The sequence below is a fragment of the Culex quinquefasciatus genome, chromosome 3, assembly GCF_015732765.1.
Source record: "Culex quinquefasciatus strain JHB chromosome 3, VPISU_Cqui_1.0_pri_paternal, whole genome shotgun sequence".
NCBI lineage: Eukaryota > Metazoa > Arthropoda > Insecta > Diptera > Culicidae > Culex > Culex quinquefasciatus.
This window is the reverse complement of record NC_051863.1, coordinates 160,643,007-160,668,259: the sequence shown is the minus strand read 5'-3', so window position 1 is coordinate 160,668,259 and position 25,253 is coordinate 160,643,007. Positions and strand designations below refer to the sequence as shown.

At 37.0% G+C, this 25,253-nt stretch overlaps 1 protein-coding gene across 1 annotated transcript in view; it reads left to right on the top strand.

The window, feature by feature from the left end:
• The window catches only part of LOC6036601 (sodium channel protein 60E), a 396,931-nt gene that overhangs the window by 353,354 nt on the left and 18,324 nt on the right, over window positions 1-25,253 (top strand). The window contains 16 exon segments of the mRNA XM_038261893.1: window positions 942-1,162; window positions 1,268-1,374; window positions 1,487-1,566; window positions 1,650-1,741; window positions 10,313-10,440; window positions 16,385-16,519; window positions 16,581-16,796; window positions 16,924-17,089; window positions 17,180-17,352; window positions 22,676-22,826; window positions 22,988-23,076; window positions 23,237-23,362; window positions 23,426-23,596; window positions 23,697-23,890; window positions 24,221-24,323; window positions 24,384-24,512. Of these exon segments, the coding sequence (XP_038117821.1) occupies window positions 942-1,162; window positions 1,268-1,374; window positions 1,487-1,566; window positions 1,650-1,741; window positions 10,313-10,440; window positions 16,385-16,519; window positions 16,581-16,796; window positions 16,924-17,089; window positions 17,180-17,352; window positions 22,676-22,826; window positions 22,988-23,076; window positions 23,237-23,362; window positions 23,426-23,596; window positions 23,697-23,890; window positions 24,221-24,323; window positions 24,384-24,512 (2,281 nt within the window).

Here is a 25,253-nt window from a genome sequence, read left to right as displayed (position 1 = left end):
AAGTTTCTGTGGTGCGGGTTGCATACCACGCCATAATTGGGCGCAAAAGAAAAAGAAAAAGCTGATTGATGACTTGCCATAATTCGTCTCTCCAGATGACCAGCGGAGCCATAACGAACCAATTTCAGATGCACTCTCTTGACGACAAGGACGAATTTTTCTTTGGAGTGAGGAATAACGATGATGGTTCAAATAAATTTTCTTCTTTGTCTCATTTGAGCCAGAGGGGAAAACTTTGAATAAGTACAACTTTTTATGCAATTCCCTTTTTTTGTGGGAGCAAATTTCACCATAAAACTGCAAATGAGTGTAACTGCACAAAGAAACGCAATAACGGATGAGTTGAATGAATTTCCCTTCCATGCCTTTGTGTCTGTTGCTTTTTTGTGGAAATCCATCAGGATGCAATCTATCACAGAGAACATCACTCGCTGCAACAAAAGAAGCTGTAGCGATATAAAATAATATTGAATTTACATAATTTCTTTGTGTCATGCAGTGCTGCCAATTATATGAATAACTTTTCTAGCTGGTGGACCAATCAAACAAAAACTTTTAAATTAATTTCCAGATTACATTTAGAACTGTCTGAGCGGATTGTCATCGTAAGAACCAAAGCTCAAATGCCAATAAAAATACAATTAGCATGTATTTCGATTCCTCCAACAATCTTTGTGTCATTTGCTTTTTATTCAATTATGCAGCACTTTGCCGCAACATGAAAAGTTCATTCTTTCTCATCAGCATTCCAACCCGAAAGAACAGACTTACAGAAAATGTGAGGGAGTCAATGAAATTGGATAGTTTATTGGCTCAACTTTTCGTTTAAATTGCCACACTTGTGGTACACCGAAAATCCTATTCCAAACTGCTTTTTGTTTCAAACCGAATGTGACACCACAATTTAACTTTATTTAATCCGTCCTGTCCTGCCGTTTCAGATATATATTTTTAGCAATTTACACATCCGAGATGATAATCAAAATGATAGCTAAGGGATTTATACTGAACAAGTACACGTACTTGCGCAACCCGTGGAACTGGCTCGACTTTGTGGTCATCACCAGCGGGTACGCGACGATCGCCCTCGACGTCGGCAATCTGGCCGGCCTGCGGACCTTTCGCGTGCTGCGGGCCCTCAAGACGGTGTCAATCATGCCGGGTGGGTAGACGAAACGCAGCAGTTTGCGTTCAAAACGCAGCAATCTGCGTTTCAAACGCAACAAACATATCGCCCATTTCTGATCGCAACTTTCAATTTCCGCAGGCTTGAAAACTATCATCAACGCGTTACTGCACTCCTTCAAACAGCTGGCGGAGGTCATGACGCTGACGATATTTTGCCTGATGGTGTTTGCCCTGTTTGCGTTGCAGGTAACGCGGGTTTACCCTCACAAAAAATAATAGGTCCCAATTTTAATCAACTCCAGCTATCTAAATCCATCTATTTGTTTACTTCCATCGCGCGAACCCCCCGCCACCGCAGGTCTACATGGGCGAACTGCGCAACAAATGTGTCAAAAACGTGCCGGAAGGCTGGAACGTCACCCACGAGGAATGGCAGATGTAGGTGTATACTTCCGGCTGAACGTGTGTTGACCACCCCGAACCGTAAAAATCAATCTCCTCTTTCTCCTTTTTTTGTGCAGGTGGGCCAACGATACCGACAACTGGATCATCGATGACGAGGGCCTGCCAATGCTGTGCGGGAACCTGACCGGGGCGCGCCACTGTCCTCCAGGTTTGTTGGTTCTAGCAAATTTCATTCATCGATCGAACAAACACCCAAACTGGCAACACTGCAACCCAATTTAATAGCCAAAATTTACGTTTTGAGGTTTACACGCTAAATTAAATCGATTCACCGCTGATGAAGAGTTCCATTCATCGTTTTTTAAACAAAAAAAAGCCTCAAAGCAAACTCTCTCGTGTGGGCCACGAAATTGAAAAATAATAAAATCCCCTTCAATTTCGTCCGGCCAAAGGATGAAAAACACGGGGCACCGAATCGAAAACAACTGTTTCAATTAGCGAATCAATTTCAAGCTCTCTCCACGCCGGACAAAAGCTGTACTGCACTGCAGCAGCAGCTGGCAGGCGGCAACCGGCATTGTGCGTTCCCAAAATCGAATAACCAGAACATGTTAATCACCAATTTGTGCAATTATTCCACCCGGGATGGAAAATCTGATTCCGATTGTACACACTTTGGTCCCCTTGGTAAAGTCAATATTTCGATACGGCTTTTGACCCTGAAGATACTTCTTTTAAAAGTTGTTGTCAGAAGTTTTTCTTGAAACTTGATTTTGAGTGTACACTCAAACCCCGGTGGTTGGTCACTTTTTCGTTTGACACTTTTTTAGTTTGTACCCCGTTGGTTGGTCAAAGTCAAACTAAAAAGTGACGAATTGTCACTTTTTACGCGGCGCTTAAGCAAACTACCAAAACAAACATTTGGTAGTGTGTGTGAACTCCGTGTAAAGGGGTATCAAACTAAAAAGTGACCCCGTTTGTTTGACAACAGTTCTGGAGTTTTTTTTTGAAAGGGTCCAATAAACCAAATTTCCAGTTTTTGCTTTTTGGGTGTGTTTGAAACCGCCTTGAGTCAGGGGTATCAAAAAACACCCAAAAAGCAAAAACTGAAAATTTTGGTTAATTGGACCTTTTCAAAAAAAAAAAAAAAACTCCAGAGTTGTTGTCAAACCATCAGAGTTTGAGTGTAATGCAATCAGCCGGGACCGGTGGTGAAGGGGAAAGCGTGGTTGCCGTTCACCCAGTCTAAAAATAAACGGCGTCCTATCTCGCCCAGCAAAACGAAGTCGATAAAGTAGTCGGTTTCGATGGAGAAGAGTGGAAAACGTGGTCTAAAAATAGCGACGCCATCCCCCTATTCCAATAAGATTGTAGCAGAAAAATCAGGCATCGGTTGAAGACAGCTTTCCCATTCGATTTACCACCAAGACTTTTGTGGTGAATTCTTAGAGTCATTGAAATATTTCATTATAATTCCGCCCGATAGGTATGCAAACCATAAGTTCCATGTTACTCACCCTAGAGACCCTAGATAGGATCTCTAATTCACTCATCAGTTCCATAAATTCTTATTCAAATTTATCAATGTCCCGATATTCTAGTTGAATGCATTTTTGACTACTAATTCAAGAGACGGGGAATTATGAAAAAGGTCGGAAGGTCGAATTAAAAAAAAAACATTTTACCCAACAAAACTTTTGATGTTGAGCCTAAATGCACACATATTGCAAAGCAGCTATGGAAAAGGTGACTTGAACGTTTTACTTTAAGGCTAAGCTTTGATCAGGACACTGGCGAAATTGCTGTTTCTGACCCTTACTACAAATCCGATTAACTTAGCCAAATGATCATTTCATGATTGTTGGGGCCGCCCCCCGTTTACCACCTTCGATAGCTCAGGTTCAGTGGTCCATCCGGGGTGGCTTCCAGCATCGAACCGGATTTCGTTACCACCAGCTACCAGGAACGCAGCACCCTGCTGCAGTACATCTCTACAGGCTCGGTCATCCTTTGACCAGCCTCCACGAGAGCTTCGGGATTTTTCCACCAGTGCTGGCCGACCCAGCACAGTAAAACACGCGTAGTTAATTAAAAACAGATTGTTAATACTACGTATATTTGTACTAAATACTAATTACAATAAAGATTGATAAAGAGTGGCAATTAAACGCGGCGGTGCCGCGCCGTTCGCGGCGACCTTCCTGGCCGACGGCCAATTTCAACTTCGTTTGTAGTTTCCTACTGATCTTGCCTGAACCCTAAAGAGTGATCGGTGGTGAATATATGTCCCCAAATCCCTTGTCCTAGTGTGTGTTTCAACCCGATCCACTATCGTAGATCGTTATCGCCAATTTCTCCATTCCACTGCCGATCATTGTAAGATCCAGCAGGTAGAGGTCGTAGTGTCGCAGTACGCATGGTACAGGGTTGTAACCACGATCCTCTAAGTCTCAAACAATGATAAACCCCGGTTATACTTTTGAAGCCAATAATATAAGCTATCGAATTCTGCCAAGGATTTTGTTTCTAAATAGTTTTATTGCGCAATTTTTGTAAAATAGTTTTCATTTGGTTTATTTTGTTGTTGTTTTTTGCGGATAGCGTTAGGATTACATCTGGTTGCCTTGCTGCGGGCGTTTACAAGCGTTACAAAGTAACACATACACATCAAAATGGTGAGCATCTAGGGTAGTTGTCACTATAATGGTAGAACAACAAGCTGTTTCAAGTATTTCAAGTATTTCTAGTATTTCAAGTATTTTGAATATTTCATATATATTTCAAGGATTTCGAGTATTTGATGGAATTCAATTATCTGATATATTTCAAGTATTTCAAGTATTTAAAATATTTTAAGTATTTCAAGTATTTCGAGTATTTGATAAAATTTAAATATTTCGACTATTACAAATATTTCAAGTATTCCAAGTTTGAATAGTATTTCAAGTATTTTAAGTATTTCAAGTATTTCAAGTATTTCAAGTATTTCAAGCATTCCAAGTATTTCAAGTATTTCAAGTATTTCAAGTATTTCAAGTATTTCAAGTATTTCAAGTATTTCAAGTATTTCAAGTATTTCAAGTATTTCAAGTATTTCAAGTATTTTAAGTATTTCAAGTATTTCAAGTATTTCAAGTATTTCAAGCATTCCAAGTATTTCAAGTATTTCAAGTATTTCAAGTATTTCAAGTATTTCAAGTATTTCAAGTATTTCAAGTATTTCAAGTATTTCAAGTATTTCAAGTATTTCAAGTATTTCAAGTATTTCAAGTATTTCAAGTATTTCAAGTATTTCAAGTATTTCAAGTATTTCAAGTATTTCAAGTTTTTCAAGTATTTCAAATATTTCAAGTATTTCAAGTATTTCAAGTATTTCAAGTATTTCAAGTATTTCAAGTATTTCAAGTATTTACTTTTGAGCAGTTCTGGACGAATTCGGTTTTTTTTTCTTTAATTTTATTTTTTGTATTTTTTAATCCGGCTGAAACTTATTCTTAAAAATTAGGAGGTCTTCTGAATAAACACTTGCCCCTCCTCACTGTGTGGCTTTATAAAGGTGGGGGGGAGAGAGGGGGGTTTATTATGTATTTTTAAAGATATTAATAAATACGATCGATTTTCTTTATAAATACAGCTATGTTTTTGGAGTCGGATTTTTCTTAGGATCTATTGTGACTTCCAACGATTTTTTTAAGTAAAATAATTGCTTACAATATAACATATTTTTAAAATAGTATTTTTTAAAAGAACCGCTAACATTTTAAAGAATGAAAAAAATCACGAAATCATTACGACAGTCAAGAATAGGTTTTTGAAAATAAAATAAAAACTTTAAAAATATTTTGGAAGTCGAACTTTTTTTTGGATGACCTGCTCATATTTGAAAAAGAGGAAAAACTCACAAAAACAATACAACAGTCAAGAATAGGTTGTTTAATTAAAAAAAAAACTTTAAAAATATTATAGAAGTTAACCTTTTTTAAAAGAACTACTCATGTTTGAAAGGATAGAAAAATTCCCAAAAATATTTTGGCAGTCAAGAATAGGAGGTTGTTTTAAAAAATAAAAATAAAGTTCCAAAATATTAAATGTCGAACTTGGAAAAACTTCGAAGAATAGAAAAACTCACAAAAATATTTTGGCAGTCAAGAAAAGGTTAATTTTTAAAAATAAAAATAAAGTTCCAAAATATTTTAGATGTCGAACTTGGACAAATTTGGAAGAATAATATTTTGGCATTCAAGAAAAGGTTGTTTTTAAAAATAAAAATTAACTTATAAAAAATTTCAGATGTCTAACTTTTTTTCAAAGAATTGCTCATGTTTGATAGAATGAAAAAAAAAACTCACAAAAATATACGACAAACAAAAATAGGTTGTTTAAAAAAAACTTCAAAAATATTTTAGAAATCGACCTTTTTTTTGGAAATAATCCTCAAGTTTCAAAGAACGGAAATCTTCTCAAAAATGGTTTGGAAGTTATTTTGTTTATTAAAAAATGGATGGATACACCAAGGATAAGCTTATAAAAATTAGATTTGTATGTAAAAAAATATTTAGAAAAATATTGTATTTTATAATTATAATTATTTGATTCATTCGACTTTGTGTCCTTTCAATGTTTTGTCCATTCGACTTTTTGTCCATTCAACTTTATGTCTTTCGACTTTTTGGCATTCGACCTTTTGTCGCACATCCGAGCACACTTAGTGTTTTACGTTCATATTCGGGTGTTCAAAAATTCCTTTCGTCCGAAAATTTCTCGCTAGGAGCAGATGGGATCCATTCCGCTTGCAAAGCGAAAAGCGTTCAGCCACGCCTTCATTTCTCCAGATTTCTTTGTTTTGTGTGATGTTGATTATATTTTTTTGCAATTTTTAACTTAAAACTGATTTTTAAAAAATGCAATTCGTTTGTAGAATATTTAAATTCCTTCTCATGGTTGTCATTTTTACAATATACTCATCTTCTAAAAACATAAGTTCATATTTATCATGCTCTTAAAGGGTCAACAAGTAAACAAAACTGAATGTTCCAAAACAAAAATCGTTACATAATCTCTTCAAAAGCTCGAAAATGCAGTCCTAACCTCGATGAACCAAAGGATGATGCTGGGACTCTACTGTTCAAACCGTGACGCAGGAGGATTGCTTACACAGAAAAAAATATGTAAATTTACACAGCACGTAATTGCTGTTTCTTATGTAAACTCACTCAATGTAATGTTGAAATATGATGTAATGAGCAAAAAGTAATGGAAATTACTCCGATGTAAATCTAAATCTAATGTAAATCATGAATCTAATGGAAACGTTGAGCATGGAAACTCAAATCTGATGAATTTCTACCCGCGTTCGGCTTCCTGTAAATTCCTATTTAATAGTCAGGACCCGGTGCCTGCAATCCCCGTTACAGTTTATATGGAATTCCAATAAGATTGTAACAGAAAAATCAGGCTTCGGGTCCAGACTGTTAATAGGGGGATGGCGTCGCTATTTTTAGACCACGTTTTCCACTTTTTCTCATCGAAACCGACTACTTTATCGACTTCATTTTACTGGGCGAGATAGGACGCCGTCTATTTTTACACGATGACTAAGCACTTTTCCACTCTTGCACTTTAAAAAACCAGATGGCAGCACGATGTAACGCCACGTCCCTATGTAAATCATATATCCAATGTATTTCTGCCAAACGTTGACTTCAAAACTACCCGAACTAAAAATAGTTATGTTTGGTTCTCTTTCTATCGCTCTCATACTTCGCTGGCTCACTGCCTGTGCCTCGACCTGAACAAGTTGATGCTTTAGCCGCTCGTTTATAAAATGCGAAGATGGCTCAGTCGGCAGCGGGTAGCAGCAGTAACACCGAACATCCTACCCGTCGTCCGTTCGATTCCAGTCCAGCATTATTCCACTTGACCGTCGACGAGAAAGCGTCCCTTACCTGTGAAACAACTTTTTACAGTCAGAATTTCCTTTTGCTGCCAGCTTCAATCATTTTAAAATAGAACATAGGCCACACCCTTTTCCTACTGCAATCCAAGTCGAGCTTCTTTTTCTCATTGGCCAATCAGAATTAGTTGATTTGAACTAATGTAAATTCCAAAAGTAATGTAAATTCCAAAACTAATGTAAATTTTCAAAACTAATGTAAATTTCCAATGAATATAATGTAAATTTCCAATGGACCTTATGGAAATATACATCATTTATCATGATACCTTTTGGTACATGATAAATAATGTAAATTTACAGAAATATTTTTTTCTGTGTAGGCAAGCATCGAGCTAAAGGGAGCACAAACATGGAGTCTGCTTTGCATATCACTGTGACTGGTGATGACCTCAGCAGAGACTCCCCCAGACAAACACAGAGAGTGAATAATGTCGAATCGAGGAAAAACATCATCAACAACCTCCGAAAGGACCAAGAAGGGTGAGAATGAGTCAACTGGAGATAACGGTAACGACCTTCGACCGGGTTCTCAACGGAAAATAAAGTTACATCCCAAGAAAAGTTTTGCTTTTAAGGGGTTACATCTCGACACAGTGTTGTGTGTTGAAATCATTTTTCGTGTAAAAGTGACATTTCAGGTTGTCATATCTACACGCTTACGAGGTATTACTTGAAAGAATACATTTGAGCGCTCTAACCTGTTTGTTGTATGCAACCCCTTAACCGGTGTTCCCGCCCCATCGCCGGATGGATGGATGTGGTACAAGTTCCGCTTCGACACTTCCTTTCCACATGCATGTGCCGGGTGCATCTGTTTGTCACTTTGCTGTCGCCCAGCCGTTCGTTCAGAGTTGCACCGAATCTAAACTCAAACCGACTGCAACCGTGCATCGTCTCACCCACTAAAGTTTCATGAATGTTAGGGTAGAAAAGCACCGCAAGAGAGCGTTACTATCATGGTGAAATTGTGAGCTAAATTGAAATTTTGTGTGCCGCACTATTTTGGGGTTCTGGGTTGGGGTTACTATTACACCCAAAGTTAAAGAACGAGAGGATAGTCCTCACGAAAAGAAACGTGAGGAAAGTGCTATTTTGCGAGAGTATAGTCCTCTCGCGTGTTCATTCGTTAATTGGAACAGTTCATCCTATTGAGTGGCTTATATGGACAAATGACCCCCACTTAGTCACCGAACCATGGTGGCCCATACGGCAAAGGCACGGTTCAATATGCCGAAGGTCTTGGGTTCGAGTCTCGGTACCGGTACTTTTTTTATAAATGAACTTTTTTTGAAGATGAACCCATGAGTAAAGTACTCTCGGTAATTTCGGGATTTATCCTCTCAGTCCGCACACAGTACCATTTTACTACCAAATCGTGCTCTTTATCCTCTCGTATGCCGATGCCCAGTTCTGGGTGATGTGTGAAAAAAAGGATGGTTTTAATTTGATTGATATTAATTAAAAGCGATTGCCTTTCATTCCGGAAATTGCAAACATGTAAAATAATTCAACCGATGGTCGTTCCTAACTTGGACAGGACTCAGATTTTTTAAAAGTGGGTTGCACTGTTTAGAGTGTATGTTGACAGATGCATACACAGTCATCCAAAACCAATCAAATTTCATTAAAATATAACTTACTCGAAACACTGTTTTGAAGCCATTTTTGAGATCTGATTAGGTTGCACTCATTACTGAATTTAAAAAATGAAAATTGAGTAAGATTTTCAACAAAATTTCAGTGATTATTCAAAACGAAAGCAACGTAGCAGAAAACACAGAATTGGGTACTAAAGCCCTATGTCATTTTTTATGTACAACGGTAAAAAACACGATCAAAAACCATTTCTGATCACTTTTTTTCATTTTAATGCAAAAAAAATAATGACAAGACAACATTTTTTTTTATGGATCAACTGTGGTCCCTTTGGAACGAGCTGTCAAGTAGGAACTTTTCTGTCATGAAGGACCGCGAGGTTAATTTTCCAAAATTGATTTAAAAATCCATTTTAAACTCTTTGTGGTCGTACAAAGGGTCATTGTACTCAGAAAAATAAGCTTTATCGCTGCAAACAATAATATCAGGAATCTAAGCTTCATTTTAGGACCCAATTCACGATATATTATCGAATTTCCGTCATAACCAGCCTACCAAAATCATACTTTGATAAAATCCCTCATTTCCTCATTTCAAAATTCACATTTTCCAAAGTTGAAGAGGTTGACAGCAACAGCTCTGGTCCACAGCCTTTCCAATACCTTCTCGCTGGAAAATGGCGGAAATGCCACTCTCAGTGGCAGAATGACCAGCTTGCATAATTCATGTGACGAATTTTCCCAGTGCAGCCGCTCCATCATGATGCATTCCTGGGCCGCCGCCGTGATTCTCGGAGCTTTTAGTTTGCCTCAGGGGAAGAGAACGAAACTGCAGGACACAACTATTGTGTGGCATTCCCTTAGCTCCAGCAATCTAGTGTTATGTAATATGCAAAACAACAAGGACGTCGTCGCCGTTGACGATGACGCACGAAGCTGTATCGTTGGCCATCTTTGGGGGATTTAGGTTAGGGCTAGAGGCAGACATTTGGTCCAGAGATTCAAATAATTATAAATTTGTGAACAGTTGAACGTTACGAAACTTTAAAAATGCAGTGTTGCCAGTTGACAACCTAACATTTCCAAACCACCCCAACCTAACCTCACCAGCAGAAGCTAATTGGTCACCGAGTGTGTGTGTCCAAGGAAATGGGTCGATTAGGGGGCTCATAAATGTCACATCCACACGCGGCCACATATTGACACACTGTCACTGTTTATTTCACAGACTATACCTGCCTCTGCGTGGGCGAGAACCCAAACCACGGCTACACCAACTTTGACAACTTCATGTGGTCAATGTTAACAACCTTCCAGCTAATTACGCTGGACTACTGGGAGAATGTATATAATATGGTAAGTGATCCGCGCGCCCTCTCCCCTTGAATCGAAGGATGGTGAGGGGACATTTTTCCTAGGAAATGGCAAAGTTTCTCGGGGGACCATGTGTTTTACGATGCTGTGATACGGGGACAGTTGATGAATATTCATTATCGCGTGGCACTTTCGTGAACTGCAGACGATGTACAGTAATATTTTTGCAGCTGCGAGTTTTCAGTATAGACTAAATGAGTTTAAAATTCAGAATTTATTTAAACTTAGTTTTTGTTTTTTTGTGAAACTAATGAAAGAAAAGCAAGTGAACATTTTTTCAAGTGTATTGACTATATAATCATTCCAATGAGAATTTCCAGTCGAGATCGAACTTAAATCGAGCTAAAATTCTCACTGGGAAGAATAGTTAAAATATGTTTGGTTAAAGATAACTTAAAACAATTTATTCAAACATCTTGAAAACTGTACCCAAAAATTAAGTGGCTCGATTTTACCTGTTTTTACGTTCGTAGTTTTATTGAGTGAGCGTATAGCAATGAAATGTGCAATTTGGATCAATAATGTGGGCACTTTGAAATCAGTTTTGAGAGAATTTCAATCCAAATCAAAAGAAAACTACAGTCCCGACTCAATTTTCCGAAGGCCTCGGAAAAAAATTACTTCGAACAGTCGAAACTTCGGATAATCGAATCATTAAAAAAATCGTTGCCTAATTTTAGATCGTCGAGCTCAAGTACGACCCTTAACTACGCTAAAAAAAATGGCGGACAATATTGCGCAATTCCCACTAACATGGACTTCGCACTATATTATTGCTATCGATCGCACTATTGCGACTTGTCAAACTGTCTTGGAAAATTTAAAATTTTCACCAAAAGGTCAAAGCGAGCCGCGGTTGCCGATCGTTTTTCAGCTGTCAATCGCAATTTAAAAGTGCGAAACGTCCAGTTTGGTGGAAACTGCGACTGGAAATGTAAACAAACAAAAGTTGGTTGCCTAGTTTTTTTAAAATGTTGTTGTCAAAAGTGCGAGAAATTAGTGCGGGCAAAATCCAAGTTACAGTGTAAGGATCAATATTGCGGGGACATAACATTGAAAAAATGCATTTTGTTATTTAATAGGCAATCAACTGTTCAAATTAGACTAAAATGGGGTTGCGGAACTCGAATTTGATGTTAAAAACAAGAAAATAAAAAAAACGATTTTTTTTGTTCGTGATTCGATTCGATTATCGAATCCGAATCGAGTCTGGACTGTAGTACAATGTTCCATAACTGTTATTTTTTTGTATGTTCCATGTTTTCTTCGAAGTTAATACCTGCATAAGTGTTTTTCAAGCTTGAAGTTAATTTATGTAACGAGTATTTCTAATTAAAACTTAAAGATTTATGATTACAAGCTAGGTAAAATATTTCCGAGTTGAGTGATTTAATCTCAACAATTTAGTAAATTTAATTTTAGTGAATTTGGATAAATATTACTCGGGACGAGAAAATTCATTCATAAAATCTGTCATACTACACGCTTAAATGAGAGTATTCTTTGTTTATTGAAATTATGAATTTATCATTTAACATGATTCACTAAAATCAAAATTAAAATAAGCTGTGTGAAAACGTGAAAAGTGTCTTTTCGTCACTTTTTAGTGGCTTAGTGTATGGGTAAGAGTCTCTAGTTGAGGGTACTTTTTGGATAGTTAAGCACAACAATTGATTTTTTACAATAGTTTTTTTCCATAATTAAATTGTTTGATATAAAATTGGCTTTTGAGTTACAAATTGTACCTTATAGGATTTTGAAGTGCACCGTTTCTGAAATAAATCCATCTAAGGATTAATTTTGCCACTATTTGGCAATTTTGCAATATTAGGGTGATTAACACAAATAATTTTATTTTCCTTTCCCTTTTGTTGCCATATTGCAGCAAATAGAAGTCCAATTTTCAAAGTTTCTTACTCAAATTAAAAAAAAAATGGACTATTCCAACAAAATATTTTGTGGATTCAGCAACCATGGAAACAATTTTTGAAAAGGTCTTTTAAGCTATTGTGTTTCGTATGTTTATAGGAACCCTATAGATTTTGATTCCTAATACCTAAATTACCTTATTTTCAAAGTTCTCTAAAAATTTAACTTTCAGAAAAAAAACAACCCCACCAAATATGTTCCGCCTTTGCTGGATCTAAAGTTTGTTTGATCCTATCAACAAAAACTTTGAAAAAAAAACAAGCAATTTCGTGTGCGTGCTTTTTTAATTGGTAATTTTCTTAGATCGTACCTATTTTTCACGAATAAGGCTTTAAAAAAAACCCTGTTTTAATTAAATATTATGACTTCTCATCAAAGTGCCACAACCAGTAGCCACAGCTTATTCTCCTTACCTATAAAACGGACGAACGGACATAACACCAGGAACAAATTTTAAACAAATTGGGTACAAAAGCCCTATATCAATTTTTAAGTACAACGGTAAAAAACACGATTAAAAACCATTTATGATCAATTTTTTTCATTTTAATGCAAAATTTTTTTTTGACAAGACGACTTTTTTTCGATGGATTTACTATGGTCCCCTTGGAACGAGCTGTCAAGTAGGAACTTTTCTGTCAAGAAGGACCGCGAGGTTAATTTTTCAAAATTGATTTAAAAATCCATTTTAAACTCTTTGTGGTCGTGCAAAGGGTCATTGTACTCAGAAAAATAAGCTTTATCGCTGTAAAAAATAATATCAGCAATCTAAGCTTCATTTTAGGACCCAATTTCTGAAGCAAACTATCACTAGTACCATCTTCATTCAAATTGTCGAAGTAGCATCGAGCGATTACGCATGATTTCATAAAATGTCTTAAGAAATAATTAGTTAAAATATTCAGCATTTGTATGGTACTAGAAACAGTTTTTTGGCTGGCTTTGTTTACAAGCCAAATAAAAAAACAAACAATGGCAAAGATTACTATTAAATGGCGAGCACTCACGCATTAAATTGCACGGGATTAGGTGGGTGTATTATTAAACGCAGAATTGCACCCAATTTCGTTACCGTTGGCCGTCACAACAATCCCCGGAATCCGAAAAGCCACAAATAATATTTCTCTTGCATGGTAAAACAATCGAACACGCCCCTAATCGATTATAGATAGTGCAAAATGGTCCGTTTGTGCACCAGCAAAACCCATCGAAAATCAACTTCTGGGTTCCGGGAACGGGCGGGGGAGATTTGGACCATTTTGTTTAATTGATTGTAATTTCCACATCGGAATAAATCATAATTTTAGATACACCAAGTGGAGGCAAGGACGATTTAGGTTAAACTGTGTGCAAATTGAATAATGATGAATTATCTTTCAGAGTGCAGTTGGGCTTGAAATTTGTGCGAATTTCGTTCACTCAAAATAATCCACACGTTGATGCTACGTGAAAAATCACGTAACCCCGATTTTCCCCTCGCTAGGCCCGTTTTACGTGACACACGTAAAAATAATGTGAAAGTGTACTGGCAAAAAAATGTTTTCACGTTGAAGTTACGTGATAAACCATATAGTATTTTTCCACTAGGATTTTTCATGTAGCTGTTATGTGTTTTGAAATGTAACTTCAACGAATCTTTTTTTCTCGAGTGCGCCAAATTTCTACGGGATTATTTTAGTATGAAAATTTACGGCGAACGGTGAAGACCTGTTGCCGGACTGTGCTCGTGAAATTTCTTTAAAAATGTAAAAGTTGGTAAGTAATATTAAGTTTAGAATGTTTCATTTTGCTTAATTCATGTTTCTTTACAGAAACCGGTCTCTGGAAGAAGAATTTACTATCCCTGTGGAAATTCTGGCCGGAGCTAACATTAGCGACCTAACGGACCCCTAAAAGGCAATCCCGGTTTCTCCAGTCGAAATGGCTATCAAGGTCGGTGCTACCGTGGTGACACCAACTTCCGGACAAGGACGTGGGCATCGCCGAATGTGTCCTAGAGAAGTGCTAATGGAGCTGTTGTTCGTCTTTGATCCGATCATCTACACCGGGTGCTTTGCGGTCACTCTCATGCCGGCCAGAACAAGTTCAAGGCATCAGCCCACGCGTGTGGCGCTAAATACTAGGAGCAGCCAATAACTCGACGAATCGTAGATCGACGGTGAGAAGAACACATGACTGCAGTCAAGCATCGTCGTGGCATTTTTTGTTGGATAAGAAGTGTTATGCGTTGCATCGCGATCGTTGCATCGCATGCATCCGTGAGATTGTTCAGCAGTAAATTATAAATTGATAAATAAAACAAATTTAAATAATTAAAAAAAATCTTTTTTTTTTCTTATTTTTATTCGAAAAATGAATGAAATAACCTCCTTAAACTAAAACAAATCATATAAGGTTTACTACAACAAACATGTATAAATCATTGGTTGATTCATTTAGTTTTTACGTGTGGAACACGTAGAATCAACGTGAAATGATCTGGCAAAACAAATTTCATTTCTACTAGCGTCACCTCGTAGAAGTTACGTGAAAACATTAGTGGAAAAATACCACATAGCTTTTCACGTAACTTCAACATGAATATTTTTTTGAGTGAAAGCTGCTCTAAAATCAATCAGTGAAACACATTGAATTCATGTGGACTTCACGTTGACTTTGAATAGTGCCTGTTTTGGGTAGATCTTAAGATCAATTTCAAGTGTTTTGCTCTTCACTTTCATTAATTAAAGGCAGTGGGACAAATTCATGACACTCAAAAATAAACACTACGTGAAAAATCACTTAACCCCAATTTTCCCCTCCATAGGTCCGTTTTACGTGACACACGTAAAAATAATGTGAAAGTGTACCGGCAAAAAAAATACTTCACGTTGATGCTACGTGAAAAACCTTATAGTATTTTTCCACTAGGTTTATTCATGTAGCTTTGATGTGTTTTGAAATGTAACTCCAACGAACCCACTCGAGTGCGCCAAATTTCTACGTGATTATTTTAGTATGAAAATTGACGGCGTACGGTGAAGACCTGCTGCCGGACTGTTCCAGTAAATTTTCTTTAAAAATGTAAAAGTTGGTAAGTAATATTATGTTTAATTTGGTTCTTTTTTGAATAATTGATGTTATTTCAGAAACCGGTCTCTGGTAGAACAATTTCCTTTCCCTGTAGCCTCTGGAATTCGGTCCGGTGCCAACATTATCGACCTGAAGGACTCCTAAAAGGCAATCCCGGTTTCTTCAGACGGAATGGCCATCAAGGTCGGTGTTACCGTGGTGACATCACCGGAACTGCCACGGACGTGGCATCGCCGAGTGTGTCCTGGAGAAGTGGTAATGGAGCTGGTGTTCGTCTTAAATCTGATAATCTACACCGGGTGCTTTGCGGTCACCCTCATACCGGCCATGACAAGTTTGATGCCCTCGCGTGTGACGCTAAAGAGCAGGAGCAGCAGTTAAACGTAGTCCACAAGGCCAAAGACTCCACCAATCGTAGATCAACGGTGAGAAGACCAAGGTCAAGCCCATCGTCGTGGTATTTTTTGTTTGGAAGCATAATATAAGAAGTGATCTGCGTTGCATCGGTGAGATTGTTCAGAAATAAATTATATATTGATGAATATAATTAGTTTGAATAAAATAATTTAAAACAGAAGTGAACCATCTTTTTATTTATATTCGAAAAAAGAATGAAATAACCTCGGAAATAACCTCCTAAAACTAAAAAATCATATAACGTTTACTACAACAAACATGTACAAATCATCGGATGATTTATATAGCTTTTACGTGTGAAACACGTAGGAACAACGTGAAATGATCTGGCCAAACAAATTTCATTTCTACTAGCGTCACCTCGTAGAAGTTACGTGAAAACTCTAGTGGAAAAATACCACATAGCTTTTCACGTAACTTCAATGTGAATGTTTTTTTGAGTGTTATAATGTTATAGCTCTTGGTTACACTTTAAAACGAAATTAACAGTTTCTTCTCATTTTTGCAGGTACTCGCCACGTGCGGTCCCATGAGTGTGTCTTTTTTCACCGTGGTAGTGTTTTTTGGTTCGTTTTATTTGATAAATTTGATGTTAGCTGTTGTTGCCCTAAGTTACGAGGAGGAAGCTGAAATCACCAATGAGGTAAGATTTTTGGAAATATAATAATTATTAAAATTTCTAAATATTTTCCTTAACCCCCCAGGAACGGCGGAAAGACCTAATCGACCACCGGGACGACTCCACGTTCAGCTTTGATCCGGCCAGTTTGAATGTTAAGCAGTTAAGCAAGCAGCAGCGCAAGAAGCTAGACGCCCGGAAGGGGGTCCTGCTGGCGTCGTACTCACGCAAAAAGACCCGCCGGAGAAAGGGCAAAGACAAGGCGGGTGGCGGCGGCAGCGGCAGCAACGGAAATAGTAATGTGAGTTGAATTTCCAATTTTGTCAAAATTACAAAAATCTGAGAGAATCTGTCAAAATCCATACACGAATAAAAAATATTCACGAGATTTAGTACAAACGTGTTTTAACATAACAATCTTTTTTTAGTCGAAAAGTCGCTCGGTGACGCCAAGTCCTAGCCCGAGCCCGCGGCACAGTATTGTGCGACCTCAGGCCCTTGCCCTGCAGCGGCTACAAACGACCCCGGTGCCAACGCCACCACCACCCCCAGCCCAGCACCAGCACCAAAACTCGAACACGTTGCACCCTTTAGGTAAGTTTTTTTTTCTGAGCAAAATTTTCCCATAATCACAGACAAACAGACAGCTGTCAACTACAAGGAAATTTTCATCTACTCCACCAGGTGTGCACTACCGGGGCCAGCTGCTGCCGTCGAGCCGGCAGGCCAGCTCGAACGCAAGCGAGGGTGGCCCCAACCGGGAGTCCTCGCTGGACGATTCCGGCGTGGTGGATGACCACGAGGAGCAGGACGTGGTAACGGGCACCGAGCTGGCCATGCACCCGGCTCTGGTTGAGGTAAGACGCTTTTAGCTGAGTCATAAATAGCAGCTCTCTTTAAACTCAACAGAGTGCGCCAGTGTGTGCGCACAAAAGAATCTCCGGAATTTATGCAATGCAAGTGAAGATGAGACTGTGAAAGCATAATAAGAGGCGTTAAACATGCATAAACAGTTAAAACACAGCTGCGAGCACAAACTTGTTGCAAATATTTGAAAACGTATTTCATAAATTAATTCAAAATTTTCAGAGGCTTAATCATATCTTAACGTAAATCCAACTTTGTATCAAAATACGATTTAATCTAGAATATAAATATGTGTAGACAGCTTCAATCAACTCCTAGAACATAATAATAAATTCAACATAAAAAAGTTAATCTCTCTGTATCCTAGATCTTAATTTAATTCCACACAATAAAGTTTTCCCCCTGCATCCAGCCAGCTTATCAGCTAACAATGCCTGTCCAAACTATCCGGTGCAATAAAGTTAGTGCCAGCACAACGTGTAAGCTACACCGCGGGATGCGCAAGCATGGCTTGTTCGCATTTTAATTGCTGCTTGCAAGAGAGTTCTTTGCCACCACACCATCATCCTTGGACGGCGACCGGTGAGGGAAAATGTCTTTGTGGGAGATCAGTTTTGCGTGCAACAGGGAATGTTGTAGCGATCGGAACACTTTTGAGAAAGTCCGCTGCTGATTTTTAAGTTTGAAACAAATATTCCAAAACAAGAATAATGATTGATTACTAAGTTATTGATTTGAATGTACCGTCAGTGGGGTGACATTGGGTCTGGGGGGTGTGATTGAGTTGAAGTGATTTTTTACGGATTTTACCATTTCTCAGGTTCTTCTCAATGAAACTAAATTCTGTTAAAAGGGTTTAGTAGGGAACATCTTAAGATGACTTCGCCGGAAAAATCTCGTTCCTCGAACAAATCCTGTTATTTTGGCAGCTGTCTAAAGTTGAGGTACGTTTTTGGCCAAAAATTACCTTTCTAAAAACCTTTTTTCTAATATTTTTGTTGGAATTTCTCGAAAATTACAAAAATGTTTGAAAATTTCTAATTCAAACATTTTAGCATGTCAATAGGATTCCTTCGAACAAGAAACACTGTTGGATGACTTGTTTTTACCATATCGTTGTATTTGAGCATCATTTTAGTTTCATTTGACACAAAGTCAGCCCCTCTAAGGGATGAGATTGGGTCAATTTTCAAACTATTGACATTTAAGGTAGTGTTCATCAAAATCCACCATATTTTGGGAAAATGTTAGTAAAACTACCGAAGAAAACAAATCTACGTTGAAAGATTTTTAATGTTATTCAAATTGTTTTTGTTATTAAGAAATCACGAGAGGTATATCGTTTTTTGACCCATAGTCACCCCAACTGACGGTAAGTTAAACAAGTATTTCATAAACTCACAGATTCATATTTACTTAAAAATTGTCTTCAAAATCCATTTAAACAGTTCTTGAGATTGTGGCAAATTATTTCGCGATTTCCAAATTTATAAATTTTTAATTGGATGAAACTTTGTCTATGCATTCCAAATATCAACAGAGCAATTTTGCATCATCAGTTTTTCCATACAAATTTGTAGTCTTCATACAAATTTGTGGGCTGGTTATACAAAATTAGGTTCGTAAATACTTATTTGAAAATATTTATCTTGTGATGGGATTTTTTTTATCAATTAGAACAATACAGAAAAAATGTTACACTGTTAAAAAAAACTCAATTTTTTATTAAACTTTTTCACTTAAAGTAAATACGTTTATAGGTTATAATTTCTGGAAATTTTAACTTTTTTCTTTTTTTTTTAAATACTTCAGAAGGAAATCTACCCGTGCAAAAGTATTATCCATAGCTGAGAAAATTTCCATTTATTCATTGAAAGTTGGACAAGTTTTTGAGATACACCCTCGCACAGAATTCTCGAAAACTATTGGTTCATTTTTCAATTATTTTTATTTTTATTTTTTTTTTGGGAGGGTGATCCAGCCGCACATCGTTGATGTCGAAACCTCTAAACTGGGCCCTCGTCCTGTCACGTCCATCAGTAGTCTTGTCGTACATTACAACTAGAATCAGATCTGCCAATGAATTAGTACACTTCGACCAAATAAACACTGACGCTGTATGGATCTGACTCTAGAATAAATGCACAGTTGTGTGTTATTCATAAGTCCAAAATGTTCAATTATTCATATAAGTCCAAATATTCATTTGCTAACTACTTTGGATTAAAAATCTAAACTTTAATCTAAAAACCTCTAAACTTAATGTGCAAAACTAAACATTCCTTTAACTGTTGTAGTACTACTTTTATCAAAAACAATAAAAATTTATGAACTGATATACAAATAGGATAGAAAACGCGATTTGAAAAAGAAATGACCATTTACGTCAAAAGATCCGTTGTTCCTCGAATCGCAACAATGGTCGATACAACCATAATCCGAAAACCGTTAGTTCAACAGATCAACGAATTTTGTCCGATATCATAACATTATTGATTGATCGAGACTCTATGGACAATTTGACATAAAAGAATGCCTAGTATTCTACATCAATCACTCCCACTGACAGCATTACTCTTACTTAACAATTGCAACTAAATTTATCATCAAATAGATTTGGAAAGCATACAGATTTATTTTAAATGCTAATGCTAAGCAACAAATCAATTGTGCTATCCTGAAGACCCAACCTAAATCCCACATTGTGATAGTGAAAAAGTCACAGAAGCAGCGGTGTCTAGTGCAATTGTGATATTTTCACTATCGGAGAACTACTTAGTTCACGAAGACAGCTTATCGGTCAACGCTTAAGCCCTGGGGCTGCGGCAAAGCGAGTTCTCGTAGCATGAAGTGGTGTCCATAGTGCTTATAAAAAGAATGTATACCCAAATTTTAACTAATGCACTAGGATCAAATCATGCCCCTTGACTTTACAAGGCCCAGGGAACTATTGGTTCATTTTTCAATGTTAAAAAAATAAACTTTAGTGACTGATCTTTTCAATAAAAAAAACCATAGTTTTAAAATTTGGTCAGAAAAACACAACAAAAAATCCGATGGTAAAATCGCATGCACATCATCTTCATCAAAAAAAAAAGAAACTTTATATTACACAATGCATGTACAAAACACTCAAACTAAGTTGCAACCAACGCGTCGCGACGGTACGGACTGGCGCTTTAGCTCGCTCGGCTATCAGACCGATGAATAATGGAAAGGATAAACGCATATTTGAGCTTAACACTTCGGTCAAGTAGATTTCCCATACTGAAGGGCTACATATTTCAGGGTGTAAGATTACATAAAAGTTCATAAAATAATGCAAAATTTATTTTACACCCAGGCATTTTACACGCAGCTGGAATACTATTTATTTTGCTGTGTATTTAATGATGAAAATTATCTATCAGCAGACTTTTTTAAAATATATGATCGTTTTTTTTTATATCCAGAGTTTTTTTAAAAGGTCCTATAAGCTATTGTCTTTCATATGTTTATAGGACCTACCCAAAAAAAAAACTCTAGATATGTTGTTATTTTTTTTAAATTTATATATTTTTAAATACATGTATCTTTCTTGGCAGTGCGTGGCCGAATGGTTACGCTGTCCGCTTGGTAAGCGGATGATTCTGGGTTCGATTCTCATCTGCTGCAGCCTCCATCGGATGAGGAAGTAAAATGTCGGTCCCGGCCTTGGTTGTTAGGCCGTTTAGTCATTCTAGGTGTAGGAGTCGTCTCCATGCCATAAGTACAAACAACAGACCAAACCAAGCCTACTCCGGTGGAATCGCTGGCGGCGGTTGGACTCGCAATCCAAAGGTCGTCAGTTCAAACACTGGGGTGGAAGGTTCCTTAGAGTAAAATGAGGTTTGGGTGCTCTCCCCATTCAAGCCTTCGGACTCCTAGGTTCGAGCAGAAAATTGCAATAGAGACCACAAAAGACCCGGGGGTCGTTAATGTGGCTGGTTTGATTTTTTGATCTTTCTTGGTTTTTCATCATATTTATTTTTTTATTAATTTTATAATCATACAAAAAGCTATGACAATACTCCAAAATGTGTCTTGAGAACAAATTTTCAGATCAATTTGTTTTGTTATTGACAAAGTCATTTGTATTGCTTAGGTCCTTCACAGAAAAAAATAAACTCTAAAAAATCTCATTTTTCCTAAAGACTACACAGAAACAAAAACATGACCATGAGCATGAGCATTAGAGACTACACAGAAACAAAAACATTAAAAAAACCCAAATATAAGAATATATAAATTGAAATATTAGGGTTAGGATTTAACATTTGGATGGGAAAAGTGTTAAAAAATACATTTTACACGCGTCCAGTTGCTTTCCTATCATTTGGTTTCAAAATATCGATACATTGACGCAAGTATTTTATTTCGCAAAAAAAAAAACTTTTCGAGGGATTGTACTTAAAACTGGCTCGTCGTTATATGGAAAATTTCTAAAATTATCAAATCCTTTTGAGCCTCAAAACAACCCCCCAAAGCGATTGCATCCTACTGTACATTGGTATTTCATGAAAATTTAAAATGTTTTCAAGGGTGTTCAAACATGCTAAATATGATTTTAAACCAGGCCGACTTTGAAGGGCATAAATATTATAAAAGTATATAAATAAATTTTAAGATGTTTATCATATTTGCCTCAAATGAACTTTATAGCGTACACCATTTTAAAGTTATAGCCACCTAAAAACATTTTTTTCGAAACGTGAACTTATTGACCATTCCTGAAAATAGTTTTATCGAAAAGATCAGAAAATATGCGATAATTTTTCTTCAAAAATATTGAAGCTTGGAACATTTGGACTAATAAAAAATTGCTGAATTACAGCCTCCGAAAGAAAATCACATATGATAAACGAGGTTTTCTATACATTACCAAAATTGTTGTCTTCTCATCTCCAAATAGCGTAGATTTTTTAAGTGAAGATAGCTCAGCGTCTAATGTAAAAAAATGAAACTATCATTGCATCATTGCCCTAAAACACATATTTTTGACCGTATCAAATACTAGGGTTGATTTATAAAAATATAAGTGTCTAAAGAAGTACTATGTAAATAACAATAATTCAGTTATGATATTAACTAAATTTTTTTTATAGAAAAAAAGATATTGATTTATGTTCCACTTTTCCTAACATTTTCTACCGTCACTGCTCATTTTCCGTGCTCATTATTCTGGCGCCAGAATTTCATTTCCGTGCATTTTTTTCTTCTTCTCGTTTTCCTCTTCAAACCTGGACGCCTCCCCGATTGTCCCACCCCACCCACACCCACTTGCTGCGGGACCAGCAGCAGCAGCAGCGGGAGGTAACACCGGTCACGTTGGCGTTATCACCGCGGGAGGTTAGGATAATAAAATGTAACGGTAATTTAGCGAAAGTCAAAAAGCACAACGTTTATGCCCTCCATCCGGAATACTTGTCGCAAATTGTTGTAATAGGTGAGTCTGTGTCTGGGTGGTGTGTGCACGTGGCTGCGGTCCTTTTTTTTTTTGCTACGTGCGCAATTAGGGCGGGACTAATTTGGTTTAATCCGCCACTTTACCGGCTGGGTGGTTTCGGCTAATTAATGTGGTTTGTATTTTTTTTTCAAACTTTGCAGACGATCTTCCTGATAGAAATTGTGATAGATGTGTTCAATGTTGTGTCAGCTACGAAAGGTGGTTGCAATTTCAAAATTGTTTATACAAAGTAAGTAAATCAAATCAAAAGGTTCTATCAGTCAGCGTGTATGCTCCTGTCAAAAACACGCTGATATGGAACACTTAAAATTATACTTGTTTTTTTTTGTTATCTGTAATCTAATCAAATTCCGTTCAAAATGTTCAAATATTAAACTTTTCACTTCCAGATTGTTAAGGATCCATTGTTCGAATTAGGGATCACACTATGTATTGTTTTAAATACATTGTTTTTAGCGTTAGAACATCACGGGATGAACCAGAACGTGCGTGATGCGTTAGAATACGGTAATAGGGTAAGTTATCTGGTAAATTTTCTTAAATTATAAATTTTTAATTTAAATAAATTAATTTGATAGGTTTTTACATCGGTTTTTACACTCGAGTGCATATTAAAAGTGGTGGCCCTGTCGAAGGATTTTTTCTCCTGCGGCTGGAACATTTTCGACCTGATCATCGTTTCAGCCAGCTTGCTCGATCTGATCTTCGAACTGATGGAGGGCCTGACTGTGTTGAGGGGGTTAAGATTGGTAAAATTTAGTTTTCTAGTTTGCATTAATTTGCTTCAAAGTGCAAATCGAGCGTTCATTAGTGTTAATTTATATAAAAATCAAATTGTTTTTTTTTCAGTTACGGGTACTGAAACTAGCACAATCATGGACCACAATGAAGGTCCTGCTAAGTATTATCATATCGACAATAGGTGCTTTAGGTAATCTGACGTTCGTGTTGGTGATTGTTATCTATATTTTTGCTGTTATCGGAATGCAGTTGTTTTCCAAAGATTACACCCCGGACAAGTTCGCACCGGATCCGGTGCCAAGGTGGGTTCCATGCTGTCATGTTGTCATGTTTACACCCCCATTTCAAATTACTCAGTTTTTATCAGATCCGAGTGAATTTCATTCAATTTTCGTTGAGTTCTGAGTGAAATTTACTCAAATCTGACAGAAGCCCCATTTACTCATTTCTGAGTAGGTTAGAGTTTGACCGAAACTGAATGATTTTGAACATGCGTGTACTTTGTTTACCTTGATGCGTCAAAAACAACCAAGGTAAACAACACTAAAGGTGAGGTGATCTTGACAACGAACGATTCTAAAGGGCGTAATAGAATATGATCTCTTTAATTTTTTTGTTTTGAATGTTTTCAGGTGGAATTTTAACGATTTTTTTCATTCGTTCATGATGATTTTTCGCATTTTGTGCGGAGAATGGATAGAGCCCCTGTGGGACTGTATGAGGGCTGAGGAGGAGGTAACATCTTGGCATTCTCTTAAAAAATAAGTTTTATTTAAAATGTTAAAACTCTTGCAGCAAGGAGCTTCCACGTGCTTTGCCATCTTTCTGCCGGCACTGGTGATGGGCAACTTTATGGTTCTGAACTTGTTCTTGGCCTTGTTGCTCAACAGTTTTAATTCGGAGGAGCTGAAGTCCAAGAAAGAGGTAAGGCAACGTTCTTGTAGCAATAAATCATCCACTAAATCTTCATTGTGCATCACTATCACAAACACATGAATTCTCTGTTAGACGTTTTAGTGTGATTTCACTCAAGCATACCTCATTTTCCATATAAAATCATCAATTCGCACAACTCATGAACAATTTCCATAGATGTGTTTGATACAACCACGATTGCAAAGTTAAAAACATGGATGTGCTGTAGAATCTAAAAACATTCAATGTAATGACCTATCCCGAACCATTAAGCTGTTTAGTTGAGCACTAAATTACCTCAAATTCTATCTGAATAAATCATAATTGCAAAAATAAAACCAAAATTGCATGAATCCAACTGGAATAAACAACAAAAATTAGCTGGATTTGCTGCATCAATGTTTACCTAAACTGATTTGAATTTCAATTGGGAAAAACTCTTCATGCGTGTGTGTGTGTGTGTGTGTGTTTGTGTTTCCGCTCTAGAGGTGTCTGCTTTTGACCGGAAAAAGCTGGGAAAACCAATCGGCCCTACCCCTTGCCACTAGATGAATGTTTATGATGTGTTAAGTGTGTATTTATTTGCATGTAAATTTGCTCCGGTGAAATGTGGCTGAAACAATCTGTCCCCTCTGTTGCATTTCCGGGGTTTAGAGGATGATACATTTTGAAAGGGATGGTTATTTGAATTATTTTGAAACAGCATAGCATAGAAAAAACAAATCGATTTTTATTTCGTTTTACACGAGG